The sequence below is a fragment of the Crinia signifera genome, chromosome 1 (genome assembly GCF_055691185.1).
Source record: "Crinia signifera chromosome 1, ASM5569118v1, whole genome shotgun sequence".
NCBI classification, from domain to species: Eukaryota; Metazoa; Chordata; class Amphibia; order Anura; family Myobatrachidae; genus Crinia; species Crinia signifera.
Window position 1 is genome coordinate 3,967,097 of NC_139217.1, and position 22,503 is coordinate 3,989,599.

General features: G+C 46.6%; 2 protein-coding genes across 3 annotated transcripts; both read right to left on the reverse strand.

The window, feature by feature from the left end:
* Nucleotides 1–1,236: 1,236 nt before the first annotated feature.
* LOC146025262 (N-acetyltransferase 8-like) lies at nt 1,237–19,891 on the reverse strand. 2 transcript variants are annotated; one of them, XM_083155512.1, is made up of 2 exons: nt 19,844–19,891; nt 1,237–3,957 (listed from the first exon to the last, which is right to left on the reverse strand). In XM_083155512.1, exon 2 carries the CDS (start codon nt 3,949–3,951, stop codon nt 3,283–3,285), a length of 669 nt encoding a protein of 222 aa, XP_083011638.1. In that variant the 5' UTR covers nt 3,952–3,957; nt 19,844–19,891; the 3' UTR covers nt 1,237–3,282. The 2 variants fall into 2 exon arrangements, with proteins under 2 accessions (XP_083011638.1, XP_083011637.1); XM_083155511.1 differs by lacking the exon at nt 19,844–19,891 and adding an exon at nt 19,638–19,661.
* On the reverse strand, nt 7,489–8,438 carry LOC146025245 (N-acetyltransferase 8B-like). Its single transcript, XM_083155510.1, has one exon. The coding sequence runs from the start codon at nt 8,354–8,356 to the stop codon at nt 7,655–7,657; it is 702 nt and encodes a 233-aa protein (XP_083011636.1). The 5' UTR covers nt 8,357–8,438; the 3' UTR covers nt 7,489–7,654.
* Nucleotides 19,892–22,503: the final 2,612 nt, after the last annotated feature.

Below are 22,503 nucleotides of genomic sequence, written 5' to 3' on the forward strand. Positions count from 1 at the left end.
TATACTGGGTCACCTAAGTGTCCATCTCCGTGCTTTGCTCCGCCCCTCTGGAAACCCCCTTCTGAAAATCCTGCGTTTGCCACTGTGTACATAAGGAATGGGAGTAAGGGCCGCATTTCTTGGTGGTTATGAGGGGTAGACAGTGAGGGAGAGTTTCAGGAAAGGGATAGTTGTTGACATGTTCACCCTTACAGATGATGTGTGCTGGGGTTTTGAGAGGACTGGGCGGTACTTGTTTCCTAGCACGGCACCCACTAAGCAAATAGCTTAGTGTGGTATTCTGCGTAGTGAAATCGCATCGCATCGCATCGCATACCGTCTATAGTGCTGTGCGATGCGTGCGATGCGATGTCCATGTTAACTGCACAGGAGTGCTTATACAATAAAATATTGCTTAGGATCGCACGGCAGGAAATGCGATGCGATATTTCATTGTACAAGCACCCATTCCACGAGATGTGATGGGTGCTTACTATTAGATGTGATGGTATGAGATGTGATATGTGCATAGTATGAGATGTGATGGGTGCTTACCTGCACCTACGCCATTGTTTAGTGTCAACCCCAGTATCAACACCACCCTGAAGCGTGGCGAGCGCAGCGAGCCCCACGAGGGGCGGCGTAACTCATCCTTTGACCTTTTCATACCCCCACTATCCACATTGGCGTGGAGTTGATTTTTCATAGTGACGAGTGCAGCGAGCCACCGAGCCCGAAGCGTGGCGAGCGCAGCAAGCCCCGCGAGGGGACGCGGATTACTTTACATGTATTCTGCATCCCCTCGCGGGGCTCACTGCGCTTGCCACGCTTTGGGCTCGGTGGCTCGCTGCGCAAACCCCATTATATAAAATCAACTCCACGCTGACGTGGATAGTGGGGGTATGAAAAGGTCGGAGGACGCATTCCGCCACCACTCACCACGCTTCGGGGTGGCGTGGATAGTGGAGGTGTTTTAGGAACACTTTCACACCTGCATTATCATATATCTAACAAAGTAATAACGACATGGTGAACGTTAAACTTATATTTACTTAAAAAATCTCATTAAATAATTATAAATAATTAATTACATCGATTACAAGAATGATTGATCATTGATTAGAACAAGAAAAGATAACATCAAGAAAACATTTACTATTAAAAAGACAATATTAATGGACACTTTCACACACAGCTAATCGTCCTTTGGGAGCAGTTGAAGTGCTTCCAGAATCCTTTTGAAAGGATCCTCCGCTCCCATGCCTGGCTGTTCCTCTTTGGCGCTTGTTGCGCCATGTGCATTGGCCCCACAATCTCTCCACAGTTTGTGTGAACACCTGTTGCTGGATCAGTGAAGTTATGTCTGTGATTTACAGTGAAATGGTGGTAGCCAGCCTGTTGTAATTGTCGAGAGCTATATGCCCTCCAGCAGTCGGTGTACACATTTGTGCCTGCCTCTACATTCTGCATGCTGCAGCTCATCAATGTGGCCGCATCCCGGGTGGCCACCTTTTCCAAGAAACATTGTCCATTTTCCCGGCATATACCGCCAAAGATTCACTGTTGTGGTAAGATTCTTCCGGCATAATTTTTTCTTTTCACAAACAATGTCTCATCGCATTCCATGATTATCCCTGGCCCACCGATGCGGTGCTGTGGCTGCGCCATGACATCTAGGGCACACACCTCCCTGACCCAGCGGCTGTACAGCACTGTGGTCTTCTTGGAGATGTGGAGCTGCTGCGCACAATACTCCACAGACGTCATCTCCTGTGCCCACTAATATAGGAACCGTAGCAATGTGAGAAACAGTAAGCGGCAGCCAGGGAATCATTGCGCCACTCGCAAGCTGACCTTAAGTCGGCACGCCTTCACGTGGCACCGCCACATCGCCTCATTTACTGCAAGGCGCATCGTGTGGCCGTTTGCGCAATTCTGCTCAACTGGGAGAAGTCAACGATCCTGAAAAAACTTAATCGCCTCCTCCTCGGACTGAGGCAACGTGAATATATCCATTGATGCTGCCTTATCAATAGAAATAGAAATTTGCTCCCAAAATCTGGAAAAGGACAAAAACTGTCACTCAGACGTACTGTAGTTGAACCTGTTTGAGTTAAAAATTTTACTGAATGTTTTTTTCCATTTTCCTAGGTTTGTGAGCACATTTCTGATGTTGGTCTGATGTTGGTCTGATGTGTGGCAAGCATTAGTTTACTGTTGGATTTGCTGTCTGCCGCTGGTCCAGTACCAGTCCTGTGTCCTCTGCCTGGCCCTGCGGTACCCAGGAGGTTGAGATAAATGCTCTCCCTTTCCATCATTGTGCCTTACTACCATTCTGTGAGAGATTCTGTTGAGAGTTATATTGTCTCTCTTCCAGGCCATGAGTCTTCTAAGACACCATGTCTTTGTACTTGTTAATCATTTTGTGTAACATCTTCGTGCATTGTTGCACTTACCAGCATTATACTTGTGAGTTACTTTTGTTCAACATCTTCATGCATTGTAGCATTCATTAACACTGCTTGTGTGCATGTTGTTATCTCCTATACATGCAGGGTGGACGTCATTAGTTTTGAGCTTTTACCTCCTGACTAGGCCTCTAGGGCCTGTTTGGGGTCATTCTTCAAATTAACCATTGGGAACAATTGTGCCACTGTCTGTTTGTTTACTGGGTTTTAGTTGTTTTTTTCTCTTGTCCACTTTAGAGGTACTAGACACCTTGTTCACCATAAGACCTGATGGCACTGGACTGGGGCTGGACCTAATTTGGCCCCACAAACGTTGCTATTATAGGTGAAGCCTTAGTACTGCAGGATCCTATAGCCTCTGGGGTATTAACAGAGTCAGGTTTGGTGCTGTGGTCAGTTTCATTCCATACAGTATTTGTACATGGGTACTCCCCAGAGTCATAACAGATAACTACATCCCTGCTGTGCTTCAAACTAATAGATACACCCCTGTTGTGTCTCACACCGATAGCTGTACCAAAGCTGTGCCTCACACAGATAGCTACACCCCAGCTTTACCTTACACTGATACCTACACACCAGCTGTGCCTCACACTGATATATACACCACAGCTGTGCATAATACTGGCAGCTACACCCCAGCAGTACCTCACAATGATAGCTACTCCCCAGCTGTGCCTTCCATTGATACCTACACCCCAGCTGTACCTTACAGACATAGATACACCTAGCAGATAATTGATGTTGGGATTTAGTATTTAGGCTTTATTGTTTGTATTTGTACACTCCCCGCTTTATATTTATGCAATACAATAGAAAGTTTATTTTTGTCTGATCACAGATTCTTTGGAATGTCATATTGGTAGAACAATATTCTGATATCAATGAGTTTTGCTATAGGATGTGGGGGCAGAAAGTTCCGGGTTCCCCTGAAGCCCACCTTCTCGTACAGCTGACAAGCATCAGACTGAAACAATGAGGTTTCCAGAATCACCGCGTCACAGTCTCTCCTCTTGGTAAAGTCAATGACTGTCCGGCACAAGGCTTTAGCAATTCCTTTTCCTCTGTGTCTCTTTGGAACCGACAGTCTCTTAAGCTCAACTTGTCTGTCTCCACCAGGGTGATGGGGTGGGACAGCGGCCACCATCCCAACCACCTCCCCAGCTGATTCTGCCACCCAGAAGCAGTAACCGTCTTGCTGAAGGTAGAACTTGCGGATGTCCAACATGTCACCCCGCAGACTGTGCTGGACATAACTAGAGTAGAAGTGTCTACAGAGAAGCCATAGCATAGCTACCACCCCAGCCACTGCTACAACGGCACCAGTAAGTGACCCTGTGGTGTAGAGCAGAACCAGGAACGTGAGGAGGTGAAGTGCCCAGATATGGGGCAGACTAAGTGCATGACGGAAGGCTGTGCCAATGTGTTCTTCAATGCCACAAGCAAAGATCTCTCGCACCGCCTCATAGTCAGAGTCCTTGTACAATCTGATGTTCCATGACATCTTGTCCTGTAGGTAAGAAAAGGTCAATCTGTTATTCTCTTCTTACTCTAAGTTATTTTATGGAATTGATACAACAACCATGGAAATATACTATATGTACAGTAAGTACAAGGTCAGGGCTGGTTACATGGGTCCACAGTAATGTCCTTATTCCATTTGTGCCAGGTGCACCCCGCTCAGATGCCTGCTGCCATACGATTGTCTCTCTGCAGGAATTAGGACTTTATAATTAACATGTGAGTATTATGCTACCCCCCCGCCCCAACATATACGGGCCCAACAGGTACATCCTGCTTTGTTGATGAATTTCACAAATCTCCCAACTGGACACAGCTGGGCTTGGGTTAAGAACTGATGCCTCCTCATTGTAATACTGTGAAGGTGGGATAAAAATTTTAGTGGGTACACTGACAAGTACTTACCTTTAAGTTACCATAATGCTTATAATATAATAGCGATAACATACATTTGAATCCACTCTGTGGTCTTTTCTGTGAGTCACGGACCTCTAAGGGTACTTTGGTTTTAAAAAAACGAAAGATCAGCGTATGGGAGTTAATGGGCAAGAGAACCTGGAAGTGCAGGTTTCTGAGTAAAAACGCCCATATTAAACCAACCTTAAGATGGTAAAAGCAACCTCGTTTTGCTTTGTGATACATTGGCGCGTCATAGAAATCCCACTCAGAAAAATGCGTGTGACAGACCGGCGAGGTTGGGAATGCGTGTGACATGCTGGTGCATAGGGGAATGTGTGTTATGTGTTGGTGAGCAGGGGAATGTGTGTGATGTGCTTGTGAGCTGGGGAATGTGTGTGATGTGCTGGTGATATGGGGAATGTGCGTGATGTGCTGGTGAGCAGGGGAATGTGCGTGATGTACTGGTGAGCAGGGGAATGTGTGTGATGTGCTGGTGATATGAGGAATGTGTGTGATGTGCTGGTGAGCAGGGGAATGTGTGTGATGTGCTGGTGAGCAGGGGAATGTGTGTGATGTGCTTGTGAGCTGGGGAATGTGTGTGATGTGCTGGTGATATGGGAAATGTGCGTGATGTGCTGGTGAGCAGGGGAATGTGCGTGATGTGCTGGTGAGCAGGGGAATGTGTGTGATGTGCTGGTGAGCAGGGGAATGTGCAGGATGTGCTGGTGAGCATGGGAATGTGTGTGATGTGCTGATGATTTGGGGAATGTGCGTGATGTGCTGGTGATCCGGGGAATGTGCGTGATGTGCTGGTGAGCAGGGGAATGTGTGTGATGTGCTGGTAAGCAGGGGGATGTGCGTGATGTGCTGGTGAGCAGGGTTATGTGCGTGATGTGCTGGTGAGCAGGGTTATGTGCGTGATGTGCTGGTGAGCAGGGGAATGTGCGTGATGTGCTGGTGAGCAGGGGAATGTGCGTGATGTGCTGGTGAACAGAGGAATGTGCAGGATGTGCTGGTGAGGAGTAGAATGTGCAGGATGTGCTGGTAAACAGTGGAATGTGCAGAATGTGCTGGTGAGTAGGGGAATGTGCGTTATGTGCTTGTGAGCAGTGGAATGTGCAGGATGTGCTGGTGAGCAGAGGAATGTGCGTGATGTGCTGGTGAGCAGGGGAATGTGCTTGTTGTGCTGGTGATCAGGGGAATGTGCGTAATGTGCTGGTGAGCAGAGGAATGTGCGTGATGTGCTGGTGAGCAGTGGAATGTGCGTAATGTGCTGGTGAGCAGGGGAATATGCGTGATGTGCTGGTGAGCAGGGGAATGTGCTTGTTGTGCTGGTGATCAGGGGAACGTGTGTGATGTGCTGGTGAGCAGGCGAATGTGCTTGTTGTGCTGGTGATCAGGGGAATGTGTGTGATGTACTTTTGATCCGGGGAAAGTGCGTTATGTGTTGGTGAGCAGGGGAATGTGCGTGATGTGCTGGTGAGCAGGGGAATGTTCGTGATGTGCTGGTGAGCAGTAGAATGTGCAGGATGTGCTGGTGAGCAGGGGAATGTGCAGAATGTGCTGGTGATTAGAGGAATGTGCGTTATGTGCTTGTGAGCAGTGAAATGTGTGTGATGTGTTGGTGAGCATGGGAATGTGTGTGATGTGCTGATGATTTGGGGAATGTGCGTTATGTGCTTGTGAGCAGTGGAATGTGCAGGATGTGCTGGTGAGCAGGGGAATGTGTGTGATGTGTTGGTGAGCATGGGAATGTGTGTGATGTGCTGATGATTTGGGGAATGTGCGTTATGTGCTGGTGAGCAGAGGAATGTGCGTGATGTGCTGGTGAGCAGGGGAATGTGCTTGTTGTGCTGGTGATCAGGGGAATGTGCGTAATGTGCTGGTGAGCAGAGGAATGTGCGTGATGTGCTGGTGAGCAGTGGAATGTGCGTAATGTGCTGGTGAGCAGGGGAATGTGCGTAATGTGCTGGTGAGCAGTGGAATGTGCAGGATGTGCTGGTGAGCAGAGGAATGTGCAGGATGTGCTGGTGAGCAGTGGAATGTGCAGGATGTGCTGGTGAGCAGTGGAATGTGCAGGATGTGCTTGTGAGCAGTGGAATGTGCAGGATGTGCTGGTGAGCAGTGGAATGTGCAGGATGTGCTTGTGAGCAGTGGAATGTGTAGGATGTGCTGGTGAGCAGTGGAATGTGCAGGATGTGCTGGTGAGCAGTGGAATGTGCAGGATGTGCTGGTGAGCAGTGGAATGTGCAGGATATGCTGGTGAGCAGTGGAATGTGCAGGATGTGCTGGTGAGCAGTGGAATGTGCGTAATGTGCTGGTGAGCAGTAGAATGTGCGTAATGTGCTGGTGAGCAGTGGAATGTGCAGGATGTGCTGGTGAGCAGTGGAATATGCGTGATGTGCTGGTGAGCAGTGGAATGTGCGTAATGTGCTGGTGAGCAATGGAATGTGCAGGATGTGCTGGTGAGCAGTGGAATGTGCAGGATGTGCTTGTGAGCAGTGGAATGTGCAGGATGTGCTGGTGAGCAGTGGAATGTGCAGGATGTGCTGGTGAGCAGTGGAATGTGCGTAATGTGCTGGTGAGCAGTGGAATGTGCGTAATGTGCTAGTGAGCAGTGGAATGTGCAGGATGTGCTGGTGAGCAGTGGAATGTGCTGGGTTTCTGGGGACTTTTTCAGGTAGGGTTGGAGTGTGGTGCTTGCTTTTGAAACCACACAAAGTTTGCCCTCTAGCCAATCAAATTGGGTGGAACTGACACACCCATGTCCCTCCTGCTTTTTGCTTGTCCTCCCTAGTGGATGACCATGGCCCTCTGTGGTGGCTATCCATACTCCCTCTGGTGGCTAGCCACACCAATTGAGCATAGGCCCCTGCCACTACATTACCTATTGTGTTCTCTGGGATCATATCCTAAAGCTCAGCATATTTTTAGCCAAGTAAGAACATTAACCATAGCACAGTGGATGTGTCCTTGCTAGGCCCTAAAAGCAAAATTTAACCCCAGTGACAGAGAAGTCTTCCAGGGTCAATTGAGGAAGTATTTTTATTACTGTAAGTCCCTTTCTAGGGTAATCACTGCATTGTTTTATAAAGAATCACAGAGTAATATCTCTGGTTGAATACCAGCCAGTATTAACCCTGCACAGAAACAAAATAACTCTCCACAAATCTAACTCTCTCTGCACATGTTACATCTGCCACACCTGCAGTGCACATGGTTTTGCCCATTTTCTAAACAAATTTGTACTGCGATCAGATCTGAATAAGGGCCACAATACAAGGTCATTATAGTGTTGGAATATAATATCTATAGGCCAGGATTCTGAAATCAAGCAGTTTCTCCAAGATGCCTGGTGGATAGTATGTGTGTGTATGTCTGAAGCCCATCTTCTCATACAGAGTCCAGGCCTCATACTGTGCAAACGTGGTGTTCAGGACAACCGCCTCAAAGCCGCTCTTCCAGGCAAATTCAATCAGCGTCCTGCACAGCCTTGTGGCAATCCCTTTACCTCTGTGTCTTTCGGACACTGAAAGTCGTCTGAGCTCCAAGTGTCTTTCTCCACCGGGATAAGATGATGGAAGAGCAGCCACCGTCCCCACAACCTCACCATCCTGCTTGGCCACCCAAAAACAGTAACCCTCCCGTTGCAGGTAATATTTCCTGATGTCCAACAAATCATCAGAGAGTACGAAACGAACATAGGATGTGTACATAAACCGTGCTCCAAGCCAAACACATACTATGGTCATGGCCACTGTGAGGATGGACATAGTAATGGACACAAAGTGCAACGCAAGAATGGACACAGCCACCAGCAAAATCCAGACACGTTTCAGCCCCAACACATGGAGAAAAAATTTCGTACTGTGCTCCTCCGTTCCACGAGCAAACAGTTCCCTGGCAGCGACGTAGTCGGAGTCCATGTATTGTTGGATTAAATAATCAGACATGATACCACTCTGCAAAAAATGGAATAATATCAACATTCCCTGTGTGCTTCATGCTAGTGGCACAGAGATAATGTAAACGTACGTTTCACATGTTCAGTGTCCTAATCTCATTTCACAAACTCACTGGTTACAGCTGTTATTGGTGTAAGCAACATTCCCTGTGTGTTTCATGCTAGTGGCACAGAAATAAGGCAAACGTTCGTTTCACATGTTCAGTGTCCTGATCTCATTTCACAAACTCACCGGTTACAGCAGTTGTTGGTGTAAGCAACATAATTCAATTAAGAATAGATAATGGAAGTAATGCTCCAACTATGAGCAACGTGGGCAAATCAGAAGTTACAGTACGGGGGATATTTATCAAAACATTTCTGGGTTATCCCCTGAGCTCATCCCTGTAGCTAACACTATCTCCAGATGGCATTAGCTGCTGTAGACTATAAGCTACTTCATGCAAAGAGTACTAGGGGTACATTTACTAAAGATTCCTAAGATGGGGATATTGACCATAGCAACCAATCAGATTCTATTATTTAATTTCCCTGGATGCAATCTTAGCTAGAATCTGATTGGATGATATAGACAACATCCCCACTGTTCACGTTTAGAAGCTATAGTAAGTTTATCACCTAGTATAGAAGAGGATCTTTGCATAGCTTAGCCAGCAGACAGGCTCCGGATGGAGAGGAGGTAAAGGATCACATTAGTCCTTAGTATGGCAGTTCTGGAATTCTTACATCAGTAAGGATTGAACATTAGTAAGAGGGTAATTGTCAGCTTCAACGGTTTAGGAACCCAGGATTGCACACTTGTGGTAGAGACACAGATACCGTACATGGTATGGGACTCTCGGCAGAAATACAACTATAGGCATCCTATGGGTAATGCATTGCAAGTCCATCGGATCACAGTGTTCATAATGGCAAAATGATGATGTGGGGTACAGTGTTAGTGATGGCAGAATGATTATGTGGGGTACAGTGTTAGTGGTGGCAGAATGATGATGTGAGGTACAGTGTTAGTGATGGCAGAATGATGATGTGAGGTAGAGTGTTAGTGGTGTTAGAATGATGATGTGGGGTACAGTGTTAGTGGTGGCAGAATGATGATGTGGGGTACAGTGTTAGTGGTGGCAGAATGATGATGTGGGGTACACTGTTAGTGGTGGTAGAATGATGATGTGGGGTACAGTGTTAGTGGTGGCAGAATGATGATGTGGGGTACACTGTTAGTGGTGGTAGAATGATGATGTGGGGTACACTGTTAGTGGTGGCAGAATGATGATGTGGGGTACACTGTTAGTGGTGGTAGAATGATGATGTGGGGTGCACTGTTAGTGGTGGCAGAATGATGATTTGGGGTACACTGTTAGTGGTGGTAGAATGATGATGTGGGGTAAAGTGTTAGTGATGGCAGATTGATGATGTGGGGTAGAGTGTTAGTGGTGTTAGAATGATTATGTGGGGTACAGTGTTAGTGGTGCTAGAATGATGATGTGTCGTACAGTGTTAGTGGTGTTAGAATGATGAGGTGGGGTACAGTGTTAGTGGTGGCAGAATGATGATGTGGGGTACAGTGTTAGTGATGGCAGAATAATGATGTGGGGTACAGTGTTAGTGGTGGTAGAATGATGATGTGGAGTACAGTGTTAGTGATGGTAGTGATGATGTGGGGTAAAGTGGTTGGCGGCAGAATGATGATGTGGGGTACAGTGTTAGTGATGGCAGATTGATGATGTGGGGTACAGTGTTAGTGATGGCAGAATGATGATGTGGGGTACAGTGTTAGTGATGCCAGATTGATGATGTGGGGTACAGTGTTAGTGGTGGCAGAATGATGATGTGGGGTACAGTGTTAGTGATGGCAGAATGATGATGTGAGGTACAGTGTTGGTGGTGGCAGAATGAGGAAGTGGGGTTCAGTGTTAGTGATGGCAGAATGATGATGTGGGGTACAGTGTTAGTGGTGGCAGATTGATGATGTGAGGTACAGTGTTAGTGATGGCAGAATGATGATGTGGGGTACAGTGTTAGTGGTGGCAGACTGATGATGTGGGGTAGAGTGTTAGTGATGGCAGATTGATGATGTGGGGTACACTGTTAGTGGTGGTGGAATGATGATGTGAGGTACACTGTTAGTGGTGGCAGAATGATGATGTGGGGTAGAGTGTTAGTGATGGCAGATTGATGATGTGGGGTACAGTGTTAGTGGTGGCAGAATGATGATGTGGAGTACACTGTTAGTGATGGCAGATTGATGATGTGGGGTACAGTGTTAGTGGTGGCAGAATGATGATGTGGGGTACACTGTTAGTGGAGTTAGAATGATGATGTGGGGTACAGTGTTAGTGATGGCAGAATGATGATGTGGGGTACAGTGTTAGTGATGGCAGATTGATGATGTGGGGTACAGTGATAGTGGTGTTAGAATGATGATGTGGAGTACAGTGTTAGTGGTGGCAGAATGATCATGTGGGGTTCAGTGTTAGTGATGGCAGAATGATGATGTGGGGTACAGTGTTAGTGATGGCAGAATGATGATGTGGAGTACAGTGTTAGTGATGGTAGTGATGATGTGGGGTACAGTGGTTGGCGGAAGAATGATGATGTGGGGTACAGTGTTAGTGGTGGCAGAACGATGATGTGAGGTACAGTGTTAGTGATGGCAGTAATGATGTGGGGTACAGTGTTAGTGGTGGCAGAATGATGATGTAGGGTAGAGTGTTAGTGATGGCAGAACGATGATGTGAGGTACAGTGTTAGTGATGGCAGTAATGATGTGGGGTACAGTGTTAGTGGTGGCAGAGTGATGATGTAGGGTAGAGTGTTAGTGATGGCAGATTGATGATGTGGGGTACAGTGTTAGTGATGGCAGTAATGATGTGGGGTACAGTGTTAGTGGTGGCAGAATGATGATGTGGAATACAGTGTTAGTGATGGTAGTGATGATGTGGGGTACAGTGTAAGTGATGGCAGAATGATGATGTGGGGTACAGTGTTAGTGATGGCAGAATGATGATGTAGGGTAGAGGGTTAGTGATGGCAGAATGATGATGTGGGGTAGAGTGTTAGTGATGGCAGAATGATGATGTGGGGTAGAGTGTTAGTGATGGCAGAATGATGATGTGGGGTAGAGTGTTAGTGATGGCAGAATGATGATGTGGGGTACAGTGTTAGTGATGGCAGAATGATGATGTGGGGTACAGTGTTAGTGATGGCAGTAATGATGTGGGGTACAGTGTTAGTGGTGGCAGAATGATGATGTAGGGTAGAGTGTTAGTTATGGCAGAATGATGACGTGGGGTACAGTGTTAGTGATGGCAGTAATGATGTGGGGTACAGTGTTAGTGGTGGCAGAATGATGATGTGGGGTAGAGTGTTAGTGATGGCAGTGATGATGTGAGGTACAGTGTTACTGATGGCAGAATGATGATGTGGAGTACAGTGTTAGTGATGGTAGTGATGATGTGGGGTACAGTGGTTGGCAGCAGAATGATGATGTGGGGTACAGTGTTATTGGTGGCAGAATGTTGATGTGGAGTACAGTGTTAGTGATGGTAGTGATGATGTGGGGTACAGTGGTTGGCGGCAGAATGATGATGTGGGGTACAGTGTTAGGGGTGGCAGAATGATGATGTAGAGTAGAGTGTTAGTGATGGCAGAATGATGATGTGGGGTACAGTGTTAGTGGTGGCAGAAAGATGATGTGGAGTACAGTGTTAGTGGTGTTAAAATGATTCTATGGGGTACAGTGTTAGTGGTGGAAGAATGATGATGTGGGGTACAGTGTTAGTGATGGCAGAATGATGATGTGGGGTAGAGTGTTAGTGATGGCAGAATGATGATGTGGGGTACAGTGTTAGTGATGGCAGAATGATGATGTGGGGTAGAGTGTTAGTGATGGCAGAATGATGATGTGGGGTACAGTGTTAGTGATGGCAGAATTATGATGTGGAGTACAGTGTTAGTGGTGTTAGAATGATGATGTGGGGTAGAGTGTTAGTGGTGTTAGAATGATGATGTGAGGTACAGTGTTAGTGATGGCAGAATGATGATGTGGGGTACAGTGTTAGTGATGGCAGATTGATGATGTGGGGTACAGTGTTAGTGATGGCAGATTGATGATGTGGGGTACAGTGTTAGTGGTGTTAGAATGATGATGTGGGTACAGTGTTAGTGGTGGCAGAATGATGTAGTGTGGTACAGTGTTACTAGTGGCAGGATGATGTAGTGGGGTACAGTGTTAGTAGTGTTAGAATGATGATGTGGGGTACAGTGTTAGTGGTGGCAGATGATCATGTGGGGTACAGTGTTAGTGATGGCCATGATGATGTGGGGTAGAGTGTTAGTGGTGGCAGAACGATGATGTGGGGAACAGTGTTAGTGATGGCAGTAATGATGTGGGGTACAGTGTTAGTGGTGACAGAATGATGAGTATTAGTGATGGCAGATTGATGATGTGGGGTACAGTGTTAGTGGTGTTAGAATGATGATGTGGGGTAGAGTGTTAGTGATGGCAGAATGATGATGTGGGGTACAGTGTTAGCGATGGCAGAATGATGATGTGGGGTACAGTCTTAGTGATGGCCATGATGATGTGGGGTACAGTGTTAGTGGTGGCAGAACGATGATGTGAGGTACAGTGTTAGTGATGGCAGTAAATGTGGGTTACAGTGTTAGTGGTGGCAGAATGATGATGTAGGGTAGACTGTTAGTGATGGCAGAATGATGATGTGGGGTACAGTGTTAGTGGTGGCAGAACGATGATGTGAGGTACAGTGTTAGTGATGGCAGTAATTATGTGGGGTACAGTGTTAGTGGTGGCAGAATGATGATGTGGGGTACAGTGTTAGTGGTGGCAGAATGATGAGGTGGGGTAGAGTGTTAGTGATGGCAGAATGATGATGTGGGGTACAGTGTTAGTGATGGCAGTAATGATGTGGGGTACAGTGTTAGTGGTGGCAGAATGATGATGTGGGGTAGAGTGTTAGTGATGGCAGAATGATGATGTGGGGTACAGTGTTAGTGATGGCAGAATGATGATGTGGAGTACAGTGTTAGTGGTGTTAGAATGATTCTATGGGGTACAGTGTTAGTGGTGGCAGAATGATAATGTAGGGTAGAGTGTTAGTGATGGCAGAATGATGATGTGGGGTACAGTGTTAGTGGTGGCAGAATGATGATGTGGAGTACAGTGTTAGTGGTGTTAGAATGATTCTATGGGGTACAGTGTTAGTGGTGGCAGAATGATGATGTGGGGTACAGTGTTAGTGGTGGCAGAATGATGATGTGGAATACAGTGTTAGTGATGGTAGTGATGATGTGGGGTACAGTGTTAGTGATGGCAGAATGATGATGTGGGGTAGAGTGTTAGTGATGGCAGAATGATGATGTAGGGTAGAGTGTTAGTGATGGCAGAATGGTGATGTGGGATAGAGTGTTAGTGATGGCAGAATGATGATGTGGGGTAGAGTGTTAGTGATGGCAGAACGATGATGTGGGGTACAGTGTTAGTGATGGCAGAATGATGATGTGGGGTAGAGTGTTAGTGATGGCAGAATGATGATGTGGGGTACAGTGTTAGTGATGGCAGAATGATGATGTGGAGTACAGTGTTAGTGAGGGCCATGATGATGTGGGGTACAGTGTTAGTGGTGGCAGAATGATGATGTGGGGTACAGTCTTAGTGATGACCATGATGATGTGGGGTACAGTGTTAGTGGTGGCAGAACGATGATGTGAGGTACAGTGTTAGTGATGGCAGTAATGATGTGGGGTACAGTGTTAGTGGTGGCAGAATGATGATGTAGGGTAGAGTGTTAGTGATGGCAGAATGATGATGTGGGGTACAGTGTTTGTGATGGCAGTAATGATGTGGGGTACAGTGTTAGTGGTGGCAGAATGATGATGTGGGGTAGAGTGTTAGTGATGGCAGTGATGATGTGAGGTACAGTGTTACTGATGGCAGAATGATGATGTGGAGTAAAGTGTTAGTGATGGTAGTGATGATGTGGGGTACAGTTGTTGGCGGCAGAATGATGATGTGGGGTACAGTGTTATTGGTGGCAGAATGATGATGTGGGGTACAGTGTTAGTGATGGCAGTAATGATGTGGGGTACAGTGTTAGTGGTGGCAGAATTATGATGTGGGGTAGAGTGTTAGTGATGGCAGTGATGATGTGAGGTACAGTGTTACTGATGGCAGAATGATGATGTGGAGTACAGTGTTAGTGATGGTAGTGATGATGTGGGGTACAGTGGTTGGCAGCAGAATGATGATGTGGGGTACAGTGTTATTGGTGGCAGAATGTTGATGTGGAGTACAGTGTTAGTGATGGTAGTGATGATGTGGGGTACAGTGGTTGGCGGCAGAATGATGATGTGGGGTACAGTGTTAGTGGTGGCAGAATGATGATGTAGGGTAGAGTGTTAGTGATGGCAGAATGATGATGTGGGGTACAGTGTTAGTGGTGGCAGAAAGATGATGTGGAGTACAGTGTTAGTGGTGTTAGAATGATTCTATGGGGTACAGTGTTAGTGGTGGAAGAATGATGATGTGGGGTACAGTGTTAGTGATGGCAGAATGATGATGTGGGGTAGAGTGTTAGTGATGGCAGAATGATGATGTGGGGTACAGTGTTAGTGATGGCAGAATGATGATGTGGGGTACAGTGTTAGTGATGGCAGAATGATGATGTGGAGTACAGTGTTAGTGATGGTAGTGATGATGTGGGGTACAGTGGTTGGCGGCAGAATGATGATGTGGGGTAGAGTGTTAGTGGTGTTAGAATGATGATGTGGGGTAGAGTGTTAGTGGTGTTAGAATGATGATGTGAGGTACAGTGTTAGTGATGGCAGAATGATGATGTGGGGTACAGTGTTAGTGATGGCAGATTGATGATGTGGGGTACAGTGTTAGTGATGGCAGATTGATGATGTGGGGTACAGTGTTAGTGGTGTTAGAATGATGATGTGGGTACAGTGTTACTGATGGCAGAATGATGATGTGTGATACAGTGTTAGTGGTGGCAGAATGATGTAGTGGGGTACAGTTTTACTAGTGGCAGGATGATGTAGTGGGGTACAGTGTTAGTAGTGTTAGAATGATGATGTGGGGTACAGTGTTAGTGGTGGCAGATGATCATGTGGGGTACAGTGTTAGTAAAGGCCATGATGATGTGGGGTACAGTGTTAGTGGTGGCAGAACGATGATGTGGGGAACAGTGTTAGTGATGGCAGTAATGATGTGGGGTACAGTGTTAGTGGTGACAGAATGATGAGTATTAGTGATGGCAGATTGATGATGTGGGGTACACTGTTAGTGGTGTTAGAATGATGATGTGGGGTAGAGTGTTAGTGATGGCAGAATGATGATGTGGGGTACAGTGTTAGCGATGGCAGAATGATGATGTGGGGTACAGTCTTAGTGATGGCCATGATGATGTGGGGTACAGTGTTAGTGGTGGCAGAACGATGATGTGAGGTACAGTGTTAGTGATGGCAGTAATGATGTGGGTTACAGTGTTAGTGGTGGCAGAATGATGATGTAGGGTAGACTGTTAGTGATGGCAGAATGATGATGTGGGGTACAGTGTTAGTGGTGGCAGAACGATGATGTGAGGTACAGTGTTAGTGATGGCAGTAATTATGTGGGGTACAGTGTTAGTGGTGGCAGAATGATGATGTGGGGTACAGTGTTAGTGGTGGCAGAATGATGAGGTGGGGTAGAGTGTTATTGATGGCAGAATGATGATGTGGGGTACAGTGTTAGTGATGGCAGTAATGATGTGGGGTACAGTGTTAATGGTGGCAGAATGATGATGTGGGGTAGAGTGTTAGTGATGGCAGAACTATGATGTGAGGTACAGTGTTAGTGATGGCAGAATGATGATGTGGAGTACAGTGTTAGTGATGGTAGTGATGATGTGGGGTACAGTGGTTGGCGGCAGAATGATGATGTGGGGTACAGTGTTAGTGGTGGCAGAATGATGATGTGGAGTATAGTGTTAGTGATGGTAGTGATGATGTGGGGTACAGTGTTAGTGATGGCAGTGATGATGTGGGGTACAGTGTTAGTGATTGTAGTGATGATGTGGGGTACAGTGATTGGCGGCAGAATGATGATGTGGGGTACAGTGTTATTGGTGGCAGAATGATGATGTGGGGTACAGTGTTAGTGATGGCAGTAATGATTGGGGTACAGTGTTAGTGGTGGCAGAATGATAATGTAGGGTAGAGTGTTAGTGATGGCAGAATGATGTGGGGTACAGTGTTAGTGGTGGCAGAATGATGATGTGGAGTACAGTGTTAGTGGTGTTAGAATGATTCTATGGGGTACAGTGTTAGTGGTGGCAAAATGATGATGTGGGGTACAGTGTTAGTGGTGGCAGAATGATGATGTGGAATACAGTGTTAGTGATGGTAGTGATGATGTGGGGTACAGTGTTAGTGATGGCAGAATGATGATGTAGGGTAGAGTGTTAGTGATGGCAGAATGATGACGTGGGGAACATTGTTAGTGATGGCAGAATAATGATGTGGGGTAGAGTGTTAGTGATGGCAGAATGATGATGTGGGGTACAGTGTTAGTGATGGCAGAATGATGATGTGGAGTACAGTGTTAGTGATGGTAGTGATGATGTGGGGTACAGTGGTTGGCGGCAGAAAGATGATGTGGGGTACAGTGTTAGTGATGGCAGTAATGATTTGGGGTACAGTGTTAGTGGTGGCAGAATGATGATGTAGGGTAGAGTGTTAGTGATGGCAGAATAAGGATGTGGGGTACAGTGTTAATGATGGCAGGGAGGATGTGGGGTACAGTGTTAGTGATGGCAGTGATGATGTGGGGTACACTGTTAGTGATGGCAGTGATGATGTGGGGTACAGTGTTAGTGATGGCAGTGATGATGTGGGGTACAGTGTTAGTGGTGGCAGAATGATGATGTGGTGTACAGTGTTAGTGGTGGCAGAATGATGATGTGGGGTACAGTGTTAGTGGTGGCAGAATAATGATGTGGGGTATGGTGCTAGTAAAGATGTGGGGTACAGTGTTAGTGATGGCAGAATGATGATGTGGGGTATGGTGTTAGTGGTGGCAGAATAATGATGTGGGGTATGGTGCTAGTAAAGATGTGGGGTACAGTGTTAGTGATGGCAGAATGATGATGTGGGGTATGGTGTTAGTGGTGGCAGAATGATGATGTGGGGTATGGTGCTAGTGAGGATGTGGGGTACTGATACTGATGGCAAACTGACAAAGGTATTATGAAATCACTATACAAAGGAATCTTGGCTGGATTAAAATTCCTTGTATTTAGCATGAAAGCTACGTGTAATCACCGGGAGTAATGTGAGTAATACTCTGCCAGCTACGTGTAATCACAGGGAGTAATGTGAGTAATACTCTGCCAGCTACGTGTAATCACAGGGAGTAATGTGAGTAATGCTCTGCCAGCTACGTGTAATCACCGGGAGTAATGTGAGTAATACTCTGCCAGCTACGTGTAATCACAGGGAGTAATGTGAGTAATACTCTGCCAGCTACGTGTAATCACAGGGATAAATGTGAGTAATACTCTGACAGCTACGTGTAATCATCAGGGAGTAATGTGAGTAATACTCTGCCAGCTACGTGTAATTACAGAGAGTAATGTGAGTAATACTCTGCCAGCTACTTGTAATTACAGGGAGTAATGTGAGTAATACTCCACCAGCTATGTGTAATCACAGGGAGTAATGTGAGTAATACTCTGCCAGCTACGTGTAATTACAGGGAGTAACGCGAGTAATACTCTGCCAGCTACGTGTAATCACAGGGAGTAATGCTCTGCCAGCTACGTGTAATCACCGGGAGTAATGTGAGTAATACTCTGCCAGCTACGTGTAATCACAGGGAGTAATGTGAGTAATACTCTGCCAGCTACGTGTAATCACAGGGAGTAATGTGAGTAATACTCTGCCAGCTACGTGTAATCACAGGGAGTAATGTGAGTAATACTCTGCCAGCTACGTGTAATCACAGGGAGTAATGTGAGTAATACTCTGCCAGCTACGTGTAATTACCGGGAGTAATGTGAGTAATACTCTGCCAGCTACGTGGAATCACCGGAAGTAATGTGAGTAATACTCTGCCAGCTACGTGTAATCACCGGGAGTAATGTGAGTAATACTCTGCCAGCTACGTGTAATCACAGGGAGTAATGTGAGTAATACTCTGCCAGCTACGTGTAATCACAGGGAGTAATGTGAGTAATACTCTGCCAGCTACGTGTAATCACAGGGAGTAATGTAAGTAATACTCTGCCAGCTACGTGTAATCACCGGGAGTAATGTGAGTAATACTCTGCCAGCTACGTGTAATCACAGGGAGTAATGTGAGTAATACTCTGCCAGCTACGTGTAATCACCGGGAGTAATGTGAGTAATAATCTGCCAGCTAGGTGTAATTACAGGGAGTAATACTCTGCCAGCTACGTGTAATCACAGGGAGTAATGTGAGTAATACTCTGCCAGCTACGTGTAATTACAGGGAGTAATACTCTGCCAGCTACGTGTAATCACAGGGAGTAATGTGAGTAATACTCTGCCAGCCTCACTCCGGGACCTGCAGTGTATGAGCTATACCGTCTCCATTATTTATAATTAAATATCACCTGTAAGTTATTTATATAATTGTATACTGAGTGCACAGGGGACATGTTCAGAACTGGTTCCACACGTAGCCACAACCTCTCCCCACAGCCGAACGAGGATGGGACCAGCATCACCCCAACTCTATCTCTCTCTCGCTCTCTTATGGCAGACCAGTGGTCTGGCTACAGAAAATAAGCTACACATTACTCCCGTGTCCCCTAGTAACTGGATTTCTCACTATAGGGGTCTATGTATTAAATCTTGGGGAGAGATAAAGTACCAGCCAATCAGCTCCTAGCTGCCAGTTAGGGGCTGGTTGGCCAGTATTTTCTCTTACCAAGGCTCAGGGCCGTATTCAATGGGGCCGACAAGGGGGGCTCAATGGCGGGGATCGCCCAAATCAAGCGACCCTCGCCATTTAACCCCTGCGTCGGATGCTCACCCTATTCTATGTTCTGGGGGAACCCTCGCTGTCAGAGGACGGCGAGAATTCCCTTAAACAGCGAGGCTCGCGAATAATGCAGGTCGCCTGTTTCAGCAAACGCCATTACCCCCTAACTACAAACACCTAGCGAGGTGGAACGGCGTGATCAGGGGGTCAGCGGAATAGGGATCATGTGACCTGTGACAGCTGGCAGAAGTCAGTGAATACACCCCATAGTGATCCAGCTGTCCAGGGTCCTTACCAGAAGGTTCAGCAGGTTTACACTCAGCCTCTTCTCTTTCTGTCCCCCTCAGCTTGCAGTGAGAGAAGTGTCTGCCAACATGGGGCCGGTGTAATACGTATGTTACAGATACAGTGGGAGTGACGGAGAGCTGGCATCTGTCCATGGGGTGAAAGGTTAGAACTGCGTCTGATCTCTCAGATAGCAGAGGGTAAACAGCAGCTTACCTGGCTCACCTGTCGCTCAGTTCTTACCTGCTCAGGTACAGCTGCAGACACCTAATAGTGAGTGAGGTGCTGAGGGGACTGTACTCACCAGCCTCCTCCCCCTAGCTGCTTATTACATAGCTAAACCAATACCTCACTGCAGCCCAGACCAGCAGTATCTCCCGGCAGCCCTGGCCATACTCACCGGTACCTCCTCGCAGCCCTGGCCATACTCACCGGTACCTCCCTGCAGCCCAGACAAGCAGTATCTCCCAGCAGCCCTGGCCATACTCACCGGTACCTCCCCGCAGCCCTGGCCATACTCACCGGCACCTCCCTGCAGCCCAGACCAGCAGTATCTCCCGGCAGCCCTGGCCATACTCACTGGTACCTCCCCGCAGCCCTGGACATACTCGCCAATACCTCCCCGCAGCCCAGACCAGCAGTATCTTCCGGCAGCCCTGGCCATACTCACCGGTACCTCCTCGCAGCCCTGGCCATACTCACCGGTACCTCCCTGCAGCCCAGACAAGCAGTATCTCCCAGCAGCCCTGGCCATACTCACCGGTACCTCCCGGCAGCCCTGGCCATACTCACCGGTACCTCCCCGCAGCCCTGGACATACCCGCCAATACCTCCCCGCAGCCCAGACCAGCAGTATCTCCCGGCAGCCCTGGCCATACTCACCAGTACCTCCCTGCAGCCCTGGCCATACTCACCAATACCTCCCCGCAGCCCAGACCAGCAGTATCTCCCGGCAACCCTGGCCATACTCACCGGTAACTCCCTGCAGCCCAGACCAGCAGTATCTCCCGGCAGCCCTGGCCATACTCACCGGCAGGGGCGTAACTACCATAGGTGCAGGGGGTGCAGCTGCTATGGGGCCCAGAGCTGAAGGGGGCCCATCTTTGCTGTCAAACTAATATGTTTTGCATACATTTATCACCATCAGTTGTTAAACAGGGGGCCCTTACAAACTTTTGCTATGGGGCCTACGAATATCTAGTTACTGAGTAAAGGGAGGTGTTTGCAAGAAGCAAACCAAAAGACAAATGTGCCTTTTTGGGCGCACTCTTTATTGTATAGATTAGATATGATTATTACATTAAAACGTAACTTTTAATGGGCTTCTTATGCTAAAATATTGAGAGTATTCCTCATTTCGTGATCAGTCGTTTAATACATGGTTGACTGTCAATCAAAAAAATTTCACAAAAATATCACATATAACATTAAGATACCACATGGACAAACACACATTTCAGAGACATGCTATGCTACTGGCTTGTCCTGATGTCCATCATAGTATTGCTCTGATATCTGTAATGGTGTTGGTATGATACCAATTGTTCTAGTTATATAATCAGAAGATATAATAAATGTTGTTATTAATTGCCTTAGCAAAGAATATCAAAGATATCAACTGATGACTCAGCCGCTTCAGCCCGGACCATCACTCTTGCTCTTTAGATTGAAACACCGAATAACTTGCTGTCCCTTATGGTCAAGTGGAGAGGGGAGGTGTCACTGGATGGTGATTAAAGATATTGCAGATGAAGACGGGAAAGGTCCCTAAGTAGTGATTGAAAATCAATAAAGAAGTATATAAGAAGAAATACCCCCGTGAATAGTGCTCCTCCAACCGGTGGCTCCTGTGTATCTACTGTTCATACACCCGTCTAAGTTACCAACCAGTCAGTTCACCAGGAGTCTCCTCTCTGGTCAATGAACTGGCCCCATCCAGGCACTGCTGGAATATGGCCTATAAGGGGGTATAGGTAACCTATTGGACTGAGTGTTGAGTATGAATACCAGGTTGGTTGTTATATTGGAGTTAAGGTACAGTACACTTCTGCTGTCGATTTCAGCTTCGTGAGTCCCCCTGGTGATTTTCAGTATTGCAGGGAGACACTACGGGCTGAGTGGATGAGAGAGTGTTTTGAAAAGAGTGAATCCCAGTATTAAGTTGTCAGCTGACCAATTCATTGGGCTTCTGCTTTCAGAGATCTGCAAGCATCGAATCTCTGATGAGAGAGTCCCAAATGAATGGCTGCCTAACTGACATTTAATTATAGGGTATAAAGACAGACTGGAGGTTAGATTGCAATAAAGAGAGAAATTTTTTTTAGTAGAAAATCAAATTAAACAGTGATAATCACCTGTAACTAATAATAAATGCTGTTGTTCTCTAGAAAGTTGAAATCCAGCACAACTACAGATCTCCCCGTGTGTACCGGATGTCAGCCAACCGCTTATTGCTCCCTTGTTAGATAAAATGTCCCCAAGGGGGTATAGCCAGTATAATGGCTTATAGTGAATGATCTATTGCTCAGGTGATAGATCAGTGCTTTATATCAACAATGGATACAGTGTAACCTCTATGTATATGTTCCGACAGAAAGTATCCCTCTCCCAGAAACAGTTACATTTAAGTATTTACTGACACTTATATGTATCTATATTAAGTAACTGTTTTAGAAGGAGAATCAGTAAGTGCACAGTAAAAGAGGCATATACATATATCTTGTCTCTGAAGTTTTCACTGTAACCACACAAGTTTGAACCAAAAGAAAACAGTTTATACTGCTGTTAAATTACCAAAACACAGAAAATAATCAATAAATCATATTAAACCAATTGCTGCAGAATTATACTGCCGGCCATCTCCCAAATGCTGCAGG

What these genes read in the sequence shown, in the direction of transcription:
- LOC146025262 (XM_083155512.1), bottom strand. Translation starts at nt 3,951, where the DNA reads ATGTCATGGAACATCAGATTGTACAAGGACTCTGACTATGAGGCGGTG.
- LOC146025245 (XM_083155510.1), bottom strand. Translation starts at nt 8,356, where the DNA reads ATGTTGATATTATTCCATTTTTTGCAGAGTGGTATCATGTCTGATTAT.